This window comes from Crocuta crocuta, unplaced genomic scaffold (assembly GCF_008692635.1).
Source record: "Crocuta crocuta isolate KB4526 unplaced genomic scaffold, BGI_CrCroc_1.0 scaffold24, whole genome shotgun sequence".
In the NCBI taxonomy this organism is placed as follows: domain Eukaryota; kingdom Metazoa; phylum Chordata; class Mammalia; order Carnivora; family Hyaenidae; genus Crocuta; species Crocuta crocuta.
Window position 1 is genome coordinate 9810560 of NW_027530974.1, and position 20921 is coordinate 9831480.

General features: G+C 43.3%; 1 protein-coding gene and 1 long non-coding RNA gene across 3 annotated transcripts in view; one reads left to right on the plus strand and one right to left on the minus strand.

Moving 5' to 3' along the window:
* The window catches only part of NEDD9 (neural precursor cell expressed, developmentally down-regulated 9), a 113585-nt gene extending 111552 nt beyond the window's left edge, over positions 1-2033 (minus strand). Inside the window, exon 1 of the mRNA XM_077770102.1 lies at positions 1889-2033. Within this exon, the coding sequence (XP_077626228.1) occupies positions 1889-1900 (12 nt within the window). The 5' untranslated portion in view covers positions 1901-2033. The remainder of the gene's footprint in view (positions 1-1888) is intronic.
* Positions 2034-7396: 5363 nt separating this feature from the next.
* Positions 7397-11703, plus strand: LOC144236453 (uncharacterized). Of its 2 annotated transcripts, none has more exons than XR_013336549.1 (3): positions 7397-7493; positions 9844-9917; positions 11322-11703. It is a non-coding gene; the product is annotated as an uncharacterized LOC144236453 (long non-coding RNA). The 2 variants fall into 2 exon arrangements; XR_013336550.1 differs by lacking the exon at positions 7397-7493 and adding an exon at positions 9555-9644.
* Positions 11704-20921: the final 9218 nt, after the last annotated feature.

Sequence of the window (20921 nt, forward strand, 5' to 3'; positions counted from 1 at the left end):
TGCAGGGACTCAAATGGAATGAAACGCTGGCTTGCTTTAGAGAATTGCTAAGTTTTCTTTCTTTCTTTCTTTCTTTCTTTCTTTCTTTCTTTCGTTCTTTCTTTCTTTCTTCCTTTCTTTCTTTCTTTCGTTCTTTCTTTCTTTCTTCTTCCTTCCTTCCTTCCTTCCTTCCTTCCTTCCTTTCTTTTGTCTCAATTGAGTGAAACTGAGTAGGTATCAAAAAATGAGGAGAAACTATTTTTGTTTTGCTCTTTGTTAAGAAGTGAATATTCACACCGAGTGACTTGAGGGATCACAAATAAATGTCATTTGCTCCAGTTTGAATTCATACAGTAGTCTTCTCTTATTTATAAAGAATGCATGCCAAGACTCCTGGTGGATGCTGGAAAACACAGATAGCACCGAACCCAATATACACTATGCAGTTTCCCATACGTACATTCCTATGCTAAAGTTACAACAAGAGACTCACAGCAACAGTAATAAAGTAGAACAATTGTAATGATATACTGTAATGAACGTTATGTGAATGTGGTCTCTCTCTCTCTCTCTCTCTCTCTGTCCCTTATATTCTTCTTGTGATGATGTGAGATGATCAAATGCCTAAGTAAGATGCAACGAGGTGAATGACCTAGGCCTTGTGATATAGGGTTAGGTAACAAATGACTTTCTGATGACACTCTGGAGGAGGATCATCTGCTTCCAGAATGCATCATCTGCAGTTGACCGTGAGTAGCAGAAATGATGAAGAGCAAAACCCCGGGTAAGGGGGAACTACTGTAATTCAGTTTGGTTGAAGCTTCTGAAATGTCCAATTCTGTGACAGAATTCTGCATCATAGGATTTTGGGACTAGGGGGACTTTTAACAGAGAGTTATTTTAAAACAATTACAGTGATATGGCCATCTGGTTTCTAAAGGTTCCCATGCAAATCCTCTTATTTCTCATCAAAATGTTTTAAAAACACAATTGTCATTTTACTTAACATCTAGACCTTCTCCTGCTAATGAAATATAGCACTTTTTGGATTGACATGACTGCCCAGTTGCCTTCTTATTTGCCCTGATGGGTAGTTCTCCATGTGACATAGACAACAGATTGTGGATCTCAGCCCCAAGGGAAATAACCTTTCTTCCTCTGAGCACAAATTACTTCATGGGCATTTTCTCATTTCATCCTTAGGACAATCTTCTTATGTCCATTTTACAAATTCAGAGACAAAGATTAAAAAGAGAGAAGCAACTGGCTCCCGGTCACTCTACTGCTAAGCATAAGAGTGACCTAAATCCAGCTCTGCCTGACCCCCAGGGCCACTACACCATGCCATGCTGCTTGCTTCCAAGTTAATGGAAGCACATCACTTCTTCGACTTAATTTCCATAAAACCTTTAGGAAGCCTTGGTTAGCAAGGCGAGTCAACCATTTTAACCTTAACCTCCACCCCAGGCCAAGTTGACTTTCCTGTGGAATGACTGAATGGAAAAGGGGTGGCTTAGCACTTAAGGGCAGACAGAGAGTGGAGGCACCAGGCCTGGCTAATGTAACCTAGGTGATCAGCTTCTGAATCATCAGTGAATGTCACTCTCAGACTTGCTTGGGAACTCGTTATACTAAGGGGAATATTCTACCTTTATCCCAGAAGACTACTTCCCCGGAGATTTCTGAATGGAAGAGGATTTCCTGTTGGCAACAGTGTATCCACCTCAAATGATTCACCAAACAGAGCAAAAACTAGTGGGCTGAAATTAGCCTTTTAATTCCAAACATAAATTACAATCCTGAGTGAGGATGGAACACCATTTGGATTATTATCCCACAGGAATGAGTCTGAGTTGAACTGGACAAAAGGGAAGTGCATAAAATGTACGTTTTTTCCATCACTACTCACCCTTGCCCACATTTTCACAGGTGCTTCTCTCCGTGAAGCCAAGGAATGTTGGAGTTCTGGATCTTGAAAAGGACAATTCCCGTTTTAGTCTCTTGACCAGCTTCTTTCTTTTCATAACTCTGTTTAAACAATACACGATATTCTCATGCCAGTGTGTGACATTATGGAATTCACAGCTTCTTGAATCTGAAAAGAAGTTAAAAATGTGAAAATGGGTAAACCTTGGCACAGGCAGAGACACTTTTTGTCACTTAAGGATTGCATCATAGCAGATGGAGAAGCCAAATCCATACCCCCATGAATGAAATCCATCATTCACTCATTCATTCAATCATGTGACCAAGGGAAACATTTATGGGGCTCTCACTATGCACTAGCTGGAACTGCAAAGATGCATAAAATATGCCCCTGTCCTCAGTGAACCCCCAGTCTAGTAGGACAAACCAAAAAATACAATTCCATAAAATGCCATAGTTACTTTGATAGAATATGAACTTGATCTGGTGAGGGAATAAAGGAGGGAGAAAGTAAACTTGGGATGGAGTCTTGAGTGATGGGTCAATATTTGCCAAGCATTTCATATTGGGACAGAATGGTAGAAGTGAGTGATACTTCATTGTCCATTGTCTACAGTTTTAGCACTGTCAGTGCTAAATGTCAGTGACTGTCATTGATTTAACTTGTTCCTCCAGCCCTCCACCCACTGCTTCATTATCCCTTTTTATGTTGTTGCTTTTATCATTTTGAAGCCACCACATGTGCCTGACTCTACCTCTCATCAACAGCTTGAGAAGGTCACTGCAGCCATATGCTTTCCTTGTTTCCCTAAAATGAGGAAAACTGGTGCTTTGGCAATGTGGCTTTTAAACAGTTTAGATGCAAAGCCCAGAATTTTATTTTTTGGGAAAAAAATTGACTGGGCTTTTGGTTGGTTAGTAGAGGCCTGATTTTCACTTCCCTTTCATCATCTCACTGCTAAACAGTTTTTGGGGATGGGGTGTGTGTGTGTGTGTGTGTGTGTGTGTGTGTGTGTGTGTGTGTGTGACAGAGAGAGAGAGAGAGAGAGAGAGAATGTGTGTGTATCCTTATGGAGCATAGTTGAAATATATATTGTTAGAAAAGTCCTGATATTTAAACCACATGGGCTACACAGAAATCTCTTTGAGAACCAGGAATCTGAATCTTTGTGAAAGGAAAGTGTTTTTCCTATCAAGTATGAAGAATCAAAACCAAATGGGTGTTTTGAAGTGTGGAGCAGAAAAATAAGGACTGTGTCTGGCACATAGTAGAAGCTCAGCAAACTAATGAATTTATCCAGCTGCCCTTATGGGGAAGAGAAGGCTTCTCAGAACTGCTTTCCAAATAGAGGATAATTGGGAGTTGGTCTCCTTTCACTTCTGCTAGGATGGGAATAGCTTCCTGTAATTTTGGTTTGATAAACACAGTATTTAAAATCTTGGTTAAGATGGGGGAAAAGAGAATTTTCCTCTGAGGCCCTCTACAGGGGCTAGGCAAGAGAACACGGGCCCATGACTCACAGGCGCTGCCCAAGCCCATCCATGGTCACCCAAGTATCTGGGCCCCAGATGGTGGAGAAAACCAGCGATGAGAGTTACTATGTTTCCAGAATTCTGTCCATTTCCCCCTGTGGTATTCATGCCTTGAGGCATTTTAACTGCCCAAGGTGTCTGAGCTTAAAGCCAAGCATTCAGAGCTAATTCAGAGGGATCCCATAAATGGTGGTACCAGGAGTAATAGATGAATAGATAGATGGTAGATAGATAGATAGATAGATAGATAGATAGATAGATAGATAGATAGGTTTTATTAATTCTTTATTGTGAAATATAACACACATACAGAAAACTATGTAAAACAAATGTAGAACTTAATAAATTGTCATAAATTAAGGCACAGCATAGAGCCAGGACCCCAGAAGTTTTCCAGGTCCCCTTCCTAATACAACCCCTTTAAAGGGGATACTACCCTAAAGCCCATGCGGGGGACCCTGTGTTGAGCCTTGTGCTATTAGGTTTCTAGATTTCCTCCAGCAATATCGCTTTCCAAGGGGAGAGGAGTCTTTGAGGTCAAGAGGCCATGTCCACCTAGAATCTATGTCTCGCTTTCTAGACCATTCACCAAGTACCGGGACTTCCGATTCCCCATCCAAATGATTCTGAGTCCACTTCCAGGTCTTTTTCCGGCCTCTTGCTCAGGTCCACCTTCCTGAGGGGTGGCCTTGGGGCAAATATTTGCAGGAGGCTGCAGATAAACATATACAGACGCAGGGGCCCTTGACCTCCGGGATGGCGCAGACATGGGAGGAGAAGATGGATGGTCTGGGGGTCCCCAGGGCCACCTCTTCCTGTGTCACATGTTCCAGTGACAAGCTGTAAGCAGCCCAAGAATCCTAGGGTCCAACCTGGTCTTCCAGATTGCCATGAAGATATATTTGTCCAGGTGGAGGATAAAACATCTTTCATTTCATTTAGTGTTAGTTTAACTGACTTTAAAATATTTAGACCTATGATGATGATATGCAGTTCTTCATTTAAGCCCCACAAATGTTAGGAGTGATCCTGCCTAAAGGTAACTATCTTATCACAATAATCACTTCCTTGCCTTTCTTTAGACTTTACCCCTTAAACTGGCATTCCTATACACTAGAGTACCTTTTCCCTATTTTTGAGCTCTGAATAAATAGATCATACATCTGTATTCTTTTATGTTTACTGCATCCACTCAGCATTCTGTTCATGAAATTCACCCATGTTGTTGCCAACAGCTGTAGTTTATAATTTTTATTGCCATATAGTATTCCATTGTACTGATATCTATCAATTTTAATATGGAGGGACAATTGAGTCGTCTTCAGTATGAGGCCATTAAAGATAATAGAGTTATGTAGACCTTTATCTATTTCTGTTGTCCATATACCTAAGAATGAAATTTGCTGGATGATAGATATGCATTCCTTTTATTTACCGGAAAATAAAAATGGTTGCACTAATTTATATTCTCACCAGCAAGGTATGGGAGATCCCACTGACAATATTTGGCATTTCTTTTTAGTTTTAACCTTTCTGTACTAGGAATATTTTAGTATCCTACTCAAAAGTTTCTTTTTCTTTTTCTCCCCAGTGACTTGTTTCTGAAAATACTGAAGTGATTCTAGGAGCTTAGAGTTTCAAATTGACTGCTGATAACATCAGTAGAAGTATATAATAATAATAATAATAATAATAATGATAGTTATAGTAATATCCATAGTTTTTACTTGGAATATGACAGTTAAGAGAAGATCTGTACCCTTGGAAGATTCACAGCAATGAAATCCAAACCAATAGGGTTGGCCCATTTTAAAATAACACTGATTAGCAGACTGACCCAGGGGGTAAACCAATGCACTAGATATTCAGTTGGTGTTGACCTCTTCTTTCCACAGAGGCACACATGTCCCCAGAGCATGCTCTGACAGTTGTAGCAGCACTGGGCACAAATGGCCCAGCTGGGGCCAGTTAGGATCACCNTCCAGAAGGCAGCAATAACCATGTGCTCTGGTCAACAGAAAGCAAGGGACATGCACCAGCCTCTTGGGCAGAAATGAGCAGAGCCTCCTTACTGCACAATTTCTTTTCCACCTACTTGGGTCCCTGAGCCTTATGACTTCATGTTCCCCTTGCTCATGTCCTCAACCTCCTTTCCCCTCTGTCCTTATAATGCACCCTCCTGGACAAAGCCCAGCTCTGTATGTACTCAACTGTTTACTTTCTCTACATCAATCGCCCAGCTGTTGAGCATTGCTGGAAAAACCACACACCCTGCATGCAGATGGTGCCACTATAAACTTTGGTCACCAATGCCATCTGGGCCCTTGTTACCATCAGGCAGCCCCTCTGTGCTCCTCTGGTTTGCTCACCCTCCCATCTCCCCACCTTTCTATTCTAATAGATCCTTGCCTATAATGATGCAGTGGGTGCCTCCTCTAGACAAGCTGGCTGTGGTCTATTATGCACAAGGCTATTTCAAACTCTTCTCCACTCTCCTCAAGTCCCCGGTTTCAGTTCCAGTCCCTCTACTGAGCCCTAGTTCCCACCTCCATTGTCAGCCCCAATAGGCAGTATCTCTTCTTGCTTTATGAAGAAAGCTAGAGCCACCTCAGGTGAACTCTCTCGACTTCTTTCCTCCTCATCTGCTGATTCATTTTGTATCCAAACTCATTCCTTTCTCCTTCCTGCCTCTTTGTGACAATAACGGAAGTGTCTCTCTTCCTGTGCCCAAGCCTATCTCTCCATCTGGCCTTAATGTCTGCTCAGGGACATAGGGACATATCTCTATGTGCCTGACATACCTCTTTCCTGACTTCCCAGTAATTGTCAAATATGCTCACGTCTTTCCCTTATCAGAGACTTCTTTGCTTGGCCAAGAACTTCATCAAAACAGGGCAAGAAACAATGCTATGGATTGGATTGTGTCTCCCCCCCCCCCCCCCGCCCACCTCCAAATTCATATGTGAAAGTCCTATCTCCTAGTATTTCAGAATGCTACCTAATTTGGAAATGGGGTCATTGAAGATGTAACCCGTTAAAATGAAGCCATGCTCTCTCTGGATCTCAGTTTCCTCATTTGGGACATGAGGAGTCATTGGATTATCATTTTCGTGGTGTGCAGCTCCACAGTCTGTGGGAGCAGAGGTGGCACATGAGAGAGGGAGATTGGAAGTGAGGGTTCTGAGCTCTGCCTTTCTCCTTTGGCCACAGCCATTCCCGTTTTAACTGGTTTACAATTTGGGGCTGTTGGTGATATTGGCTTAAAAAAGTATTTCCTTGTTTAAAAAATGAAATACAACAGTTAAATCTTCTGGGTTAGGTGATATCTCAGATCCTTTCTAACCACAATAGACTATGATTATAAGATTTTGCAAGTCCAAGCATGTGGGTTTGATGAACATATTGCACAGATTTTTCTCAAAAAGGCCTGGTTTAATGAAATCTGTTTCTTTTCAGTAAAAGAGACTTGATAAAAGACTTACTAATGCAGCTTAATTTCTAAGCCTTTTAAAGAGGTTTATCTAAAACATTCACACATTAGAAAAGCAAGCTTGGGCCTTCTAGGTGGCTTAGTAGGTTGAGCGTCTGACTTTGGCTCAGGTCATGGTCTCACAGTCCGTGAGTTTGAGCCCACATTGGGCTCTGTTCTGTCAGTGTGGAGCCTGCTTGGAATTTTCCCTCTCTCCCCCTTTCTCTGCCCCTCCTCCATGCTCACTCTCTCTCTCTCTTTCTCTCTCTCTCTCTCAAAAAAAAAAAAAATAGAAAAGCAAGCTTATTTTGAGCACTATGTGTTGAAATTTGGGGTTTAAAAATACATTCATTGTCCACCTGGGGCTGAGGGCTGTGTGCAAACAAGAACCTGTGTATGAACAGGATGTGCAGATGATGAACTCTTGAGGATAATGACTGTGGCTGCCCCTTCTTTGTTTTCCCAGGACCTCACTCGATATCTGCTCAGTAAGTATTTGTTGCCTGAGGACATATGAAGTAAACTCCCTGAAGCTCTGTGAGAAGACTTGATGATAGGAAAACAAAACTTCTTTCTAAAGGAAGAGGTAGGTAGGGGCGCCTGGGTGGCTTAGTCGGTTGAGCGTCCGACTTTCGCTTAGGTCATGATCTTGCGGTTCGTGGGTTCGGGCCCCGCGTCGGGCTCTGTGCTGACTGCCAGCTCAGAGCCTGGAGCCTGTTTCAGTCTGTGACTCCCTCTCTCTCTGACCCTCCCCTGCTCACGCTGTCTCTCTCTCTCTCTCCTAGAAATAAATAAAACATTAAAAAAAAATAAATAAATAAAGGAAGAGGTAGGTAAAGTAGAATCCACAAGTACAGATTAAGAGGGGGCAGTGCTCTTGATCTAGGCGTGGGTAAAATAGCAGGGCTTCTGTTTGTAGGACAGTTACCTGTGGGATGGAAGAAGCACGGTGGAGGAGTGCAGCCCTATGGCTTCCTCAGACCAGTCTGTCTTAAGTTCCTCGTTTCCTGGCAAATCATTTCATTTCATATATGGAAGCCAATGGACCCCTGAGTCTACGTTTTTTATCCTTGGATATTTCTCTAGGTGGTATCTGATCCTTATATTTAAGGACCTGAAATGGGATCCTTGATGGGAAAGGACCTGGGTAGCTACTAGCATAAATCAGGTTCTCTAACTTTCTCTGTCTCCCATGCCGCCATATGCAACTGGCAATGTTCATGGCAGGAAGTGCCCTGGAAATCAGGAGGACTAGAAAACCGGAGAACCTAGTCCCCATTGTATGTGACTTTGGGTGACTTGGCCATTTCTCTGCCCCTGTTTCCTCCTGTGCAAGACGAAAAGTCAGACAAAATGTGTCCTCAATTCCATTGTCATATAGGTTATCACCTGGATATGTAACTGGTGGGACACCAGGAAAGGCATTATTGACCATAAATAGTATCTTTCTCTCTCTGTCTCTGTGTTTCAGTCTATCACCCTGTCACACTTGGTGATGTTTCTACTTTGCTGTGTCTTTTAGATAAGGCCTTGGAGGTGATGGTGAAATTGCAGTGCTATTTAATTAAAAGGCACAGGAGCTAAGCATTTGTCAGTTGTGAACATCAAAGATGTTATGTTTTCACCACCTGGGGAGTATCCTGAGGTCGGGCTTAAGGACAAAGGTGTTAGAAAGACCCTCATCAGGGGACTGGGCAGTGCTTCCCCAGAGGGAGACACCTTGAGAAGGAGGAACAGAACAGGGGCTAAAACCAGCTGGGTGCCCCTTACATTTCTGCCTCAAGGCGATTCGGGGCCTGGGACCGATGATGCATTCAGGGGAGCGCACTGGCTGTCCACTGTCTGGCCGCTGACAGCACCTGAAATAGAGGCTTCTAGAAACTACACACTTACTGAGTTGTCTTCCTGGGGAATTTTATTTCCTTGGGCTGTGGAGCCTTGCTGAGATGTTGCTTGTCAGCTGATGGAGGCCGCCTATCGCATTGGGAGTCACACTGTTTATTTTGGTAGGTTACTAAGACAGAAAGAGTTAATTAAACCCTTCATAAAACAGTCCATCAGCCACCTGCCTGCAGAGCAAAAAGTCAGATTCTTTGCTGGGCTTTGGCAGAAGGATTGTGTGCCTCAGCCTCCTCTTTGGCCTTAGTCAGGATTCTAACCAGGTTACCTAAGAAACTTCTTTTTAGTTACGGTATATATTTTTTCCATTTGTGTAAAAACAGTAAATATCATGGCCGTGATCTCGTCAGGCCATGAAAAGAAGAATTTGTAGGGGATTTAATACCCTAATGCATCAGACACACTGAAATTTGGCTAAACATTCAAACTGGGTGGTTTGGCCTAGTTGAAGCCATTTAAATGTTGGGGTATAGCCTTTCAAGTGACCTCGGTTCTTTCAGAATGATCCCTGGAAGGGACTGGCTTTTAAGTGATTTGGAAATTCTCAGGTGTGTTTTAGAGATGTACGAAACAAACCTTCCCTTTGTTGTAAATGGGTAAGACTCAGTAAACAGTGGGATGAACAGGGCCCTGGGTTCATCCAAGGGCATGTCCACACGTGCACCCTGGGGACATGGCAATGAAGTAATACGTGTTCAAAGGTTTCTTACGAACACCAAGATACAAACACCAAACTACGGCTGAAACTCTGACCAAGAAAACGGGCATGGCAATGATCATGAAATAAACGAGGGTGGAAGTCAGAGTTATGAGGTCCTCTAAACCCTTCTGCGCTTAGGTAATGTCTTGTTGAGCTCACGGCCCTGATTCTTTTCCTGGTCTCTGCCAGCAAATTTTCAGGAATCTCTTAGCAGAAGAGAGGACGTGGCTGCACCTTCCACTCCTGTGAAGTTCTTGGATGCCGACTGTTTACAGGGACTTTCAACTGCCTTTTTCCCCCCATCTGGTATTAATTTTTATTTCTTCTTCTTTACTAGGCTCTGACTCATCTCCACCCAAACTTTCAGGTTTTCTGAAGGCTTGCTTCCCCAGACGTTGGCACCCCACCCAGGTAATGCAACTGGCCACGAAGAAAGAACAGTGTCTGTCCCCAGTCTCGAAGAACAGGACCATGATTTATTCCATCATCCAAGTCAGAGGCAGAGAGGTTTCCGTCAGTGCTTTCTTTATGGCTGCTGCCCCCATCTCCTCCGTAATGGAGTCTCGTCTTTCTGTCTCCTTAGGACCTCCTTCTCCCTCCTCCCTCCCGTCCCCCCACCTGCCATCTCAGCTCCCACTGTCAAGACCATTGACATTTTCTTGCCACTTTATCCTCAAGGCAAAGGGAAAGACTTTGAAAGCTTTTCACCGGGAAGTAATGCGATCACGTTTCTTTGTCAGAAAAATCACACTGAATCCAGTGGCTGAATTGGAAAGGTGACTGGCGTGGAAGTGGCAAGAAATCCATCACAAAGCTGTGCTAGAATCCAGATGTGAAACCAGAGGGTCCCCCATTAAGCTCAGGACAGAAACAATGAAAACGAGAGCAAGTGGCTATTTAGCCAGTCAGTGAATTAGAAGGGGAGGTTGGAGAGAGTGTTTGTGATAAATGTCTCCCAGACAGAAGTAGAGGAGATTGCATGGAAGATAGTATCAACCTGAGAAAGAGAAAATCCATAATTAAGTCGGTGAGCAAATGATGTGACATGTTAGGTTCCAGGGTCGTGTGGGGAATGTCATGTGGGGAGAAGAGCCATAAGCAGGTATNACATATATACATATATATGTATATATATATATACATACTGCAGACTTTAGGATTTGTCCATCTCCATATTTATATGAGCTGCTTCCTTATAATAAATCATAATATCTATAGCTATATGTCCATGCTACTACTTCTGTCTCTGAGGAGGACCCTGACTAATACAGCACAGAATGGAGAAGAAAAGAAACAAAATTAGAAATAACTCAGGAAGGGAGTGTGAAAGGCATGTGTCAGATGGATGAAGTCCACGAGAGCCTATGTGCTCTGAAAATGCAGGCAGAGGGCGAGTCTAGCCGTCTGTAATATCTGACGACATCGGTGACTCATCAACGTTATGTAACTAGAATTAGCCTTCAGACTTTGCTGCCCTTGGAGGTTATGTCTCATAAAAGCGAGACTGCCTAGCTTGGCTTGTTTTCATGTTACTTAGGAGCCGTTGCTAGCATCAGGTCATACTCAGAAAATGGAACCCTCAATAAGATTACTCAGACACTTGGCTGCTTTCTCCCTGGCCATTTTATCTTTAGGTTGAAAAAAGAAACAGCTCACTTGTCTGAAGTGACATTACACATCACTTTGAAATATGCCCTATAGGCCAGCCCTGAAATCTGGTGGGCTTTTTTTCTTTTCCTGATACTCATGAAATAGAAGCTTTGTTTTAAGTAACGTAAACCAAATTTCTGTTTGTTTGTTTGTTTTATTCTACAGATCTTCTTTGATATGCCAGTTTTTAGGAAACTACCTGCTGAAGAGAAGCTGAGGCCAAGGTGAGAATTTGCCCAGCTCATACCCAGTTTATTTCTGATCCAGGGATGGGAGAACCTTGGAAACCAGGAGGGTGATTTAAATGAGAGGTTTATTGGGCACAGAGAATGAATTTTGATTCTGCTTTATTTTTATGATCTTTTTTGTTATTAAAGTAATGATGATTGGGGCGCCTGGGGGGCTCAGTCGGTTGAGTGTCCCACTTCGGCTCAGGTCATGATCTCACAGTTCATGGGTTAGAGCCCTGCGTTGGGTTCTGTGCTGACAGCTCACAGCCTGGAGCCTGCTTTGGATTCTGTGTCTCCCTCTCTCTCTGACCCTCCCCTACTCATGCTCTCTCTCTCTTTCTAAAATAAATAAATAATAAAAAATTTAAAAAAAGAAAGTAATGATAATAAACTATTTTATTTGTGGTTGTAGCACATGCCATTTGAAATATCTCCCCAGCCAAATAGATGCCCTTGGTTGTCCTGTTCACCCAGAGAGGTAGGTTCCAGATTTCAGTTTGGGCAAAATGGTTGCGCTTTACTGTTCACAGCTTCCTGGACCTGGGATGAACTCCTGACCTAAGTTTAGACTCAAAGTCCTTCATAAACACACACACACACACACACACACACACACACACACACACTCACTGAGTCACTCACACGGCCCCTCTCCACATGGGAACTTGGGAGCACAACTGCATTTCTGCTTCTGGCACCAGGAGATCATTCCTAATCCTTACAGGGACCACCTCCCTTCCTTCCCCACTATCCTGTGAACTATTATCAGAACAAGACCAGAGATTCCTTCCTTGTGAATAAAGTCTACTATTCCTCAAAATTCAGCAGTGGAGAACAGGCTTAACATGTTACCGTGTCTGAGGCAGCTAGAAAACAGGGACTTAAAACTCACACTAAGGTATAGAAATATTAAATTGCGGGGCCTCTCGGTGGCTCAGTTGGTTAAGCGTCTGACTCTTGATTTTGGCTCATGATCTCAGGCCAGAAACTCAAGTCTGAAACTCCATTCTGCCTCTGCCATTTCTTTCCCCCTTAAAATAGATCTGAACCTCGGGAGATCTTCTGGAGCATTTGCTGAATTCTAATGGGAACTGAGCCCTCCAAATATTATTCTTCTTATGGTTTGCTAACATTTTTCCTGGAAACATATCACACTGTCTTGTAACCCTTGTTTTCCAGACTATTCAAAAGATAAAGTATGCAGACATCCAACTTCCGAGCTGATCCAGATTTTTCATGATCTAGCCAGGGTAGGCAATGATTCCAGGGAAGGCCAAGGATTTAGACCACCTGCATTAGAATCACTGGGAACACTTGTTTAAAGTCNGTCATGACTTCACAGTTCATGAGTTCGAGCCTCACGTTGGGCTGTATGCTGATAGCATGGAGCCTCCTTGGGATTCTCTCTCTCCCTCTCTCTCTCCCCCTCCCCTGCTCATGCAAGCATTCTCTCTCTCTCTCCCAAAATAAATAAATAAACATTAAAATGCTGATTCATGGGACCTATTCCAAAACTATCTTCTGAATCTCTGTGGGAGGAGGCCTGGGAACCTTCATTGTTCACAACCTCCATGCCCCACTCTGGCCCATTCCTGGTGATTCCTATGTGCAGTAAAGTTGAAAGACATTGGTAGAAGTGAAAGGGTCTTAGATTATCAGCCAAAAAACGAGTTCAAATCCATTCACTACGGGGGTGGTGTTGGGCAAGTTATTTCTTAACTGCCAGCCTCATTTTCCCGTCTGTAAAAATGGATATGATCTTTTATAAGAGTTATATTTTTTCCTTGAGAATTAAATGAGATAAAACATATGACAAGGCCAGCATATACTGAGGTCTTGCTAGATATTAGTACACTGTACCCTAAGAGAAAGAAAAAAGGGATGGTGAGCTCACAGTAATCTTTGAAGGGCTAGAGATGCATATGTTTTGCCGCAATTTTCAAAGGCTCATGTAACTCCTTTTGGATGGACGAGAACAAGGAGACTTACCCATTAAATGGCTTTACTTCCTGCTAAGGCCCTATGAACATAGCCAGGACATGGGACATCATGCTACCAGGAAGATGAGACGCTAAAGAGATGCTTTCAGAAAAACAGACTCAGGCTAACATACAAAGTGGAGTAAGTCAGGGGTACCTGGATGGGTCAGTTGTGTAAGTGTCCGACTTCAGCTCAGGTCATGATCTCATGGTTCGTGAGTTCAAGCCCCACATCGGGCTCTGTGCTGACAGAGCCTGGAGCCTTCTTCAGATTCGTATTTCCCTCTGTCTCTGCCCCGCCCCTGCTCATACACACACACACACACACACACATTCTCTCTCTCTCTCTCTCTGTCAAAAATAAATAAGCATTAAAAAAAAAAAAGATGGAGTAAGTCAGCTAAGAGCATATAGTGAAAGTGGTATCTTTATAGGTGTGTTCCTCAGCAGGGACCACATGCTCTAAGTCGCTGACTCACTGAGGACGATTATGTCCTCTAAGGGACACGGGGCAATGTCTGGAGACATTTTTGATTGTCACAACTGTCACAATTGTCCACTGGGCCGAGGTCAGGCATGCTGCTAACCATCTAAGGGTGCATAAGACAGTTGCTCATACAGGGAATTATCTGTCTCAAAATGTTAACAGTGCCAACGTTTAGAAACCCTGCTATGAGTTGACACAGGTGACTGAGTCATAGTTGACAGAAGGAGGCCTGCAGGTGGTTAAACACTGCCCAAGTGACAGCCTCCAGCTGCTGTCTCGCAAAGTCTTATCAATGAACAACTATACCCAGTGTCCTGTGAGCTGGTGGGTCACCATAAACCACATCCCATGTCACACGTTCAACGGAGCCAGTTTCCTGCTTGTTTTCACAATGAAACCATAGGGACAAGCATGCTGAGAGCTTTGGAGAAGGAATTGCTCTCTGCAAGAGCGCAAGAACAGTTGTCTCATTTTTTACCAGGAAGGTGGAGCAGTGGGAAGGACCTGGGAGGCCAGGTTGCCAAACAAGGTTTGGCCCGTCCGGAGCCCGGTGCAGGCCCATGACAGGTACCTTCCATGCTTACAGGGATGCCACGGGGGCGCTCAGCATTCTGGGATGCGATCAGATCCAAATTGCACTGGTTTATGATAACCTTTGCTAGTATCTTGCCCCTCTATGTGATCCTTGGTTTTGTTTCAGGGGCTGCTCCTGGTGCTTCCAGTTTAGTGTCTTGTGTCCTGGTTAACCAGCGCTCTGACTTTATTCCCTCCACTTGATCCCCTGTCTCTTCTTGTCTCCTCTTTCCTGACATGGCTTGTGCTCTGGGGCTATGACCTCTGGGAAGCCATCTTTTTGGTTGTGCTAGCCTCTTCCTGTGCAAGCTCAGCTGTGTGGAGGCCTGGCTTCCCAGTGTTCTTTTCCTGCGTTCCCCCCACGTGCCCTGGGCTCTCTTTAGCATTTTCATACATGCTGCCTTCCTGCTTGCAAGGTCATCGTCATGGTATGTAGGAGCATTCTCAGAAGGACCCCTGCCTGGGTTTAAAGGCTCCACTGCCACCATATTAAAATTCTTAATAGATTTTTCTTTGAACTTGAATTTTGTAAGTGAACTCTGATGGGACAACAGAGCATGCACAGGCAAGAAGAGATGCATCTAATATGCCTGTCTGCCTTTTCTTATTACTCCATTCTTGTAGTGTGTTCACCGGAAACACAGAACTCTAGGGGACCCACAGGTGTGGCGGTTCTTAGAGATTCAAAACGAATACCACTGGTTGTCTACCACTGGTTAAGCTGCGTGAGGGAGGGACACCGACCACCCCCAGAGGCCACACTTTCCTTTTGAACCAAAACTTGTTTCCAACACAGAAAGAAAAGGATGACACGCTAAAACATATTGATGACCGAAATACCCTTCGTCCATTCTTACTGACATTCCCATACGGTTCTAGCCAACCCTGAGCTCCTTTCCTTTCCATCCTTCCTAACTCATGTCTAAGCCAAAGATGGGACTGTTAATACAATGGGCGTAATCAAGAAATGAAATAAAAGCAGCTGACTTAGTTTTGTGCAGCTTTTCCACTGTGTGACGGTAAGAACAAAGTATGCAAATCGTGTAATTGTGGTGATGAGCATATGAGTTAAATGCTCTTATATTTGCATTTAAAACTGGCATCACACAATGTGGAGATGAAAGGTAAAATTCATGCTAATAATTTAAAATTTAAATTTCCCTTTTCTTAGAGTGGCATGAAATAGCAAATTAAAAAAAAGAAAACAACAAGCCGTGACAAGTGAAGACAGAGACTGTGGATGGAAGGGAAAAGCTTTTATTTCAGTACCTCTAATGGCATCTTTTTCTTGCTTTAAAAAGAATGGGTGCCTACATTTCCATTTTGCACTGAGCTCTGCCTGTGTGCTTTTATTTACTGAGGCCAGAACAAGTGTCTCTTTGCAGGTGGATTGTGCTCAGGCTGTAGGAACCCATCAGCCTGTGTGCTCAGACAGCAGGCAGTGCCCGGGAAAGGATGCTCCCTGGGAACAGGGCTAAACCAATGGCTGACAGAGTCAGAGATATAAATACAGCAAGCGGCTCCTGTGTACCCCTCCCAGACACTGAATCCAGGCTCCCTGGGGCTTACCAAGCCAACTGTTCTGCGACTTCACTTGGTAGCACCCCTTTGCCTGCTCTTGACCTCCGTGGTCCCACTGCCTTACCAGTTTTTCCTGGGACGATCTCTGAAACAGTCACTTTCATTCAACCTAAAGCAGCATCTGTATGTCTCCTGACACTAGGACCTCTCCAGCTGAAACATTTGAGTATGCTGTGGACAAGCTCACCTATCTTTCCCAGGTGAAGGCCTGGTTTTTTGTTAGGTGTCAATGATCACGTGCCCATGATCAGGTTGTGGGGTAGGAAACAACACTATGGACATGCCCGAAGGAGTCTTCTGTATATGTCAGTTTCTGAGGTTTATGCTGAAACTTTTGATACAAAAAATCTTTCTCTGCTGGTCAGAGGGAATTTGGAAAGCACTTTGGAGACCCGGTGCATCATGGACCACTCTACCACCAAGCAGTGTTCTGGGCAGATCTGGGCTGAGACCCAGATGAGAGAAGACTGGATGGTTCGGACCTCAGGGAAATGTGCTCTTTTGATCTAATGATCTTCTTGATGCTGGGAGACAGGAAAATAAAACCTACAAACAGTAAGCTTTGTCTTACCTTTTTAAATTAGTCATAATCTATTCTTTGAAAATGAGGCTGAAACTAAAACACACGTTTATCCAGTGGAAAAAAGACAGTCTCTTCAACAAATGGTGTTGGGAAAGCTGGGTGGTGACATGCGAAAGAATGAAACTGGACCACTTTCTTACACCAAACACAAAAATAAACTGAAAATGGATTAAAGACCTAAAGGTGAGACCCGAAATCATAAAATTCGTATAAGAAAACAGAGGCAGTAATTTCCTTGACATTAGCCATAGAAACATTTTTCTAGATATGTCTCCTCTGGCAAGGGAAACAAAAGCAAAAATGAACTATTGGGACTATATCAAAATAAACAGCTTTTGCACAGTGAAAGAAACCACCAACAAAAAAAAAGGCAACCTACAGAATGAGAGAAGATACTTACAAATGATATATCTGATAAGGGGTTATTATCTAAAGTAAATAAGGGACTTCTACAGCTCAACACCCCCAAAACATGAGGAGAGTACCTGAATAGATGTTTTTCTTAAGAAGACGTACAGTGGCCAACAGGCACATGAAAAGATTCTCAACATCACTCATCATCAGTGAATGCAAATTAAAGTCACAATGGGATATCACCTCACACCTGTCAGAATGGCTAAACTCAACATCACAAGAAACAACAGGTGTTGTTGAAGATGTGAAGAAAAAGGAGGCCTCATGCAAACTGGTACAGCCACTCTCGAAAAGAGTATGGAAGTTCCTCAAAAATTTAAAAATAGAACTACCGTATGATCCAGTAATTCCACTCTTGGGTATTTACCCAAAGAAAATGAAAATGCTAATTCATTGATAGATGAATGGATAAAGAAGATGTGGGGTGTGTGTGTGTGTGTGTGTGTGTGTGTATTCCTGGGGTGATATATACCCCATGGAATAGTATCCAGCTTAAAAAAAAAATCTTGCCATTTGCAATGACACGGATGGAGCTAGAGAGTATAATGCTAAGCAAAATAAGCCAGTCAGAAAAAGACAAATATCACATGATTTCTCTCATATGTGGAATTTAAGAAACAAAACAAACAAACAAAGAAAAAAGAGACAAACCAAAAACAGACCCTTAAATACAGAGAACAGCCTGGTGGTTGCCAGAGGGGAGGGGATGGGAGGATGGGTAAAACAGATGAAGGGGATTAAGAGCACGCTTATCATGATGAGCACTAAGAAATGTATAGAACTGTTGAACCACTATATTGTACACCTGAAATGAATATAACATTGTATATTGACTATACTTCACAAAAAGCTATCATCTTTTTCTACTCATCTAGGTACATGGTTCCTTGAACCATCTTGGAATGCCTTCTCATCTTCTCTGCCTGGAGAATTTTTATCCATGCTCCAGAATTCAACACAAATGCAAATAGCATTGTGGCATCTCTTTCCATGCCACTTAATGTCCCAATGTAAGTATTTGTGTGTATATCTACTACCCTTAAATTATAAAGACCTTGAGTCCAAATCTTTATCTTATTAATTTTTGAAGTCCCACAGCCTTGCACAGAACTTGGCACATGGCTGATCTCAGAAGGGTTTGAGTAGATAACCAAAATGGCAGCCAGGATGAGCCTGGCACTTTATATGCATTATTGTCTTTCCTCTTCACACCAACACAATTAGGGAAACTGAGGCCAAGGAAGGTTAAGTAACTTGCCTGAGATCACACAGCCTCCCTAGGAATCCAATGGAGTCAGACTGAGGCTTGCAAGCACGAGAGCCTGTGTTGTGCACTATGGAGTGAAGGAAGTCTGTGAATAGGTATTTCCACGGCTTTCAGGAAGAGTACTCATTAGGAAGACTTGTCTGTACAACAGCCTTTTAATTAAACAGTACAGCCAAGTTACGTACATTAAAAAGAAGTCATTTTTACCTCCCAACTCTGCATGGAACAACTTTCATCATATCTCGCTTCAACCAAGTCCACTGAGCTTTGTTATCAGAGGACTTTTTGCACAAGTATTTAGCCCCTGTGCAAGTTAAAAGCGGTACACAAACCAAGCACAGCTGCAGAACTAGCCTGCTCTCAGCTCATGATTACAGCTTGCTGCAGGACTCCACCAAAATTGGCATTGTGTGTTTTCGGCACCTAAGAAATTCTTGAGGGTGGTACCAATACACCGATTAAAGACATTGGTATTTTTCGCCCTATGGGTTAGACAAAGGAAAGGGATTTTTGTTGTTGTCGTTATGAGAAATGCTTTCACAATTCTACTCAACTTTTATTATTCACTAGGGTATTTCAAAATATTACCAAAGAATATGAACAGCATATTGAATTATCTGAACACGCTGGACGTGTGTAGCCTAATGGGTGCTGTTTTACAATGTATTTGTTTTCAATCCAGTGTGGGTTCATTAAAAAATAAAGTCACAAAAACTCACCAGTTTCCCTGCCCCTGGCCTCTTCCAGCCTTTGTCACTGAGAATGTGGAAGGGTGTGGGTAGCTGTCCATGGCTTGGTCAATATCAAGACTGTGGGTTTGTCTGGGCCTGGCTGATCCTATTCCTGGGGTGATTTGCTTTCTTGTCCACTTAGGAACTAAAGGCCCCAGAGTTCAGACAGTCTGGACTTGACATTGTGATTTATACCCACCCAAACTTTGAGGATGACTAGGTTGCAAGAACATAAGAAATATGTTCCTCTTCAGATAGGAGGAAAAGTTTATGAGAGCCACAAAAAAGAGGGACAGAGGAAGGGTTATGTAGGGGAAAAGTAATGAATTGATGGTTAGGAAACTTGAGTTTCAGGTAGGGTGACCACATCATTTATTATCCAACCTGGACTTTTTTGAGAGTGAGAGGGATTACTATTGAGAAGTGTGCTGGGCCAACAGGCACAGATGGAGACTGTCCTGGTGTGGTGTGGTCATGATCGTTCTACGCCACTGACCAGCTGTCTAACCTGCAGCAAGTCACGTAGTATCTCTGGGCCTCAACTTCTTGCAATGCACTCAGTGGTGGTAGAGATACCCACTAACTGATGCTGGGAAATGGGTGTATTCGGAGGTGGTTCGTTGTGACAGTGACTGAAGGCAGTCACTACTATATTTTGTGCCCAGAATCTGGGAACGCTAATATGTCCTGCTACAGGTCATTTTAGGTGACCCTTGAGATCACTTCCATCATGAAGAGTCAGCCCACTCAAGGTGTTCAAAGCATCCCCACTGAGAAGCACCAACTAACAGAATGGCTTTTAATTCTTATGTATAAAGAAATCTTAGACCCTGGAAGAGAGCTCAACTCATCCTGGACAAACTTCTATGGTGCCAGGCCATTAGGCAGAAGTTCCGGATGGAGCAGGTTAATTTTGATAGCCCCTGGATAAATGCAGAGAGCAGAGGTTGCTCCAGAAGATACTGTGTAACTCATCCTCACCCCAAGATAGTATAAAAAATATTCTATGGGGTGGTTTTTCTTTTCTTTCCATGTTGACAGGATTGTTGAATAATTGTCTTCATTAATTTATGAGATGGTTGACATTGTCCCTCAAAACAGAAAAACAACTGGAGCGACACTACAGCTGCAAGTAGGCAGCTGACATAGTGTCCTTTGCCTCTGCTTTGCCTTTTGCGATAAACTTGGACTTCTCCTGAGTTTTGGTTCCATTCACTTCAGCCAGAAGTGTGTAACAAACCAGCTTTCCACCGGTCTTCCCATGGAATGGTGGATTCAGCTTTGTGTGAGTTAGTGGCCCCAGGAGGAAGCAGACCGTGGACTCCCTCTCCAGAAGATGTCTCTTAAAAGGAAAAAGGTTATTGACAACACACAAAGGAGGCTGTGGCCATAAATATTTCAGAATCTGGCTTCCTTTGTATCTTAAATAATGAAAAACATTTGCTTGCTTGAGACCTCTAAGTCCTCCAGTCTTTGGATTCCACCCTTAGTGTCTTGCTTCAGAATTCCATGGCAAGGGACAAGCATGACGTCATGGTCAGGAGCAACATGTGCCATGTAAAGCCTGGGTCGGAGAGGAGTGCTAAGCTCTCAAGAGGGCTCTAAGATAAATACATACATGCAGCTTAGCGCATGTCAGAGACCTGTGTGAGGGCAAACATCTTTATGACTTTGGTCCTGGGAAGAGAGACCCGGCCTGGGATTAGAATTTACAGCTGACAAGTTGCTGATGAGGCAGTAATGGCCATTTAGTGCATAAATGGCCACTTTGGGAACAGGGGGCTTAGCACACCAGGCTGAAAATCTCAGAGTGAAGCCGGGGGCAACCCCATTCACCTTTGCTGGCATAAGTTAACTCACCCACAATCTGTCTCTTGGGGCTTTTCTCTGCCTTCCTTTGGATTTACAGCCCTCCCTGCA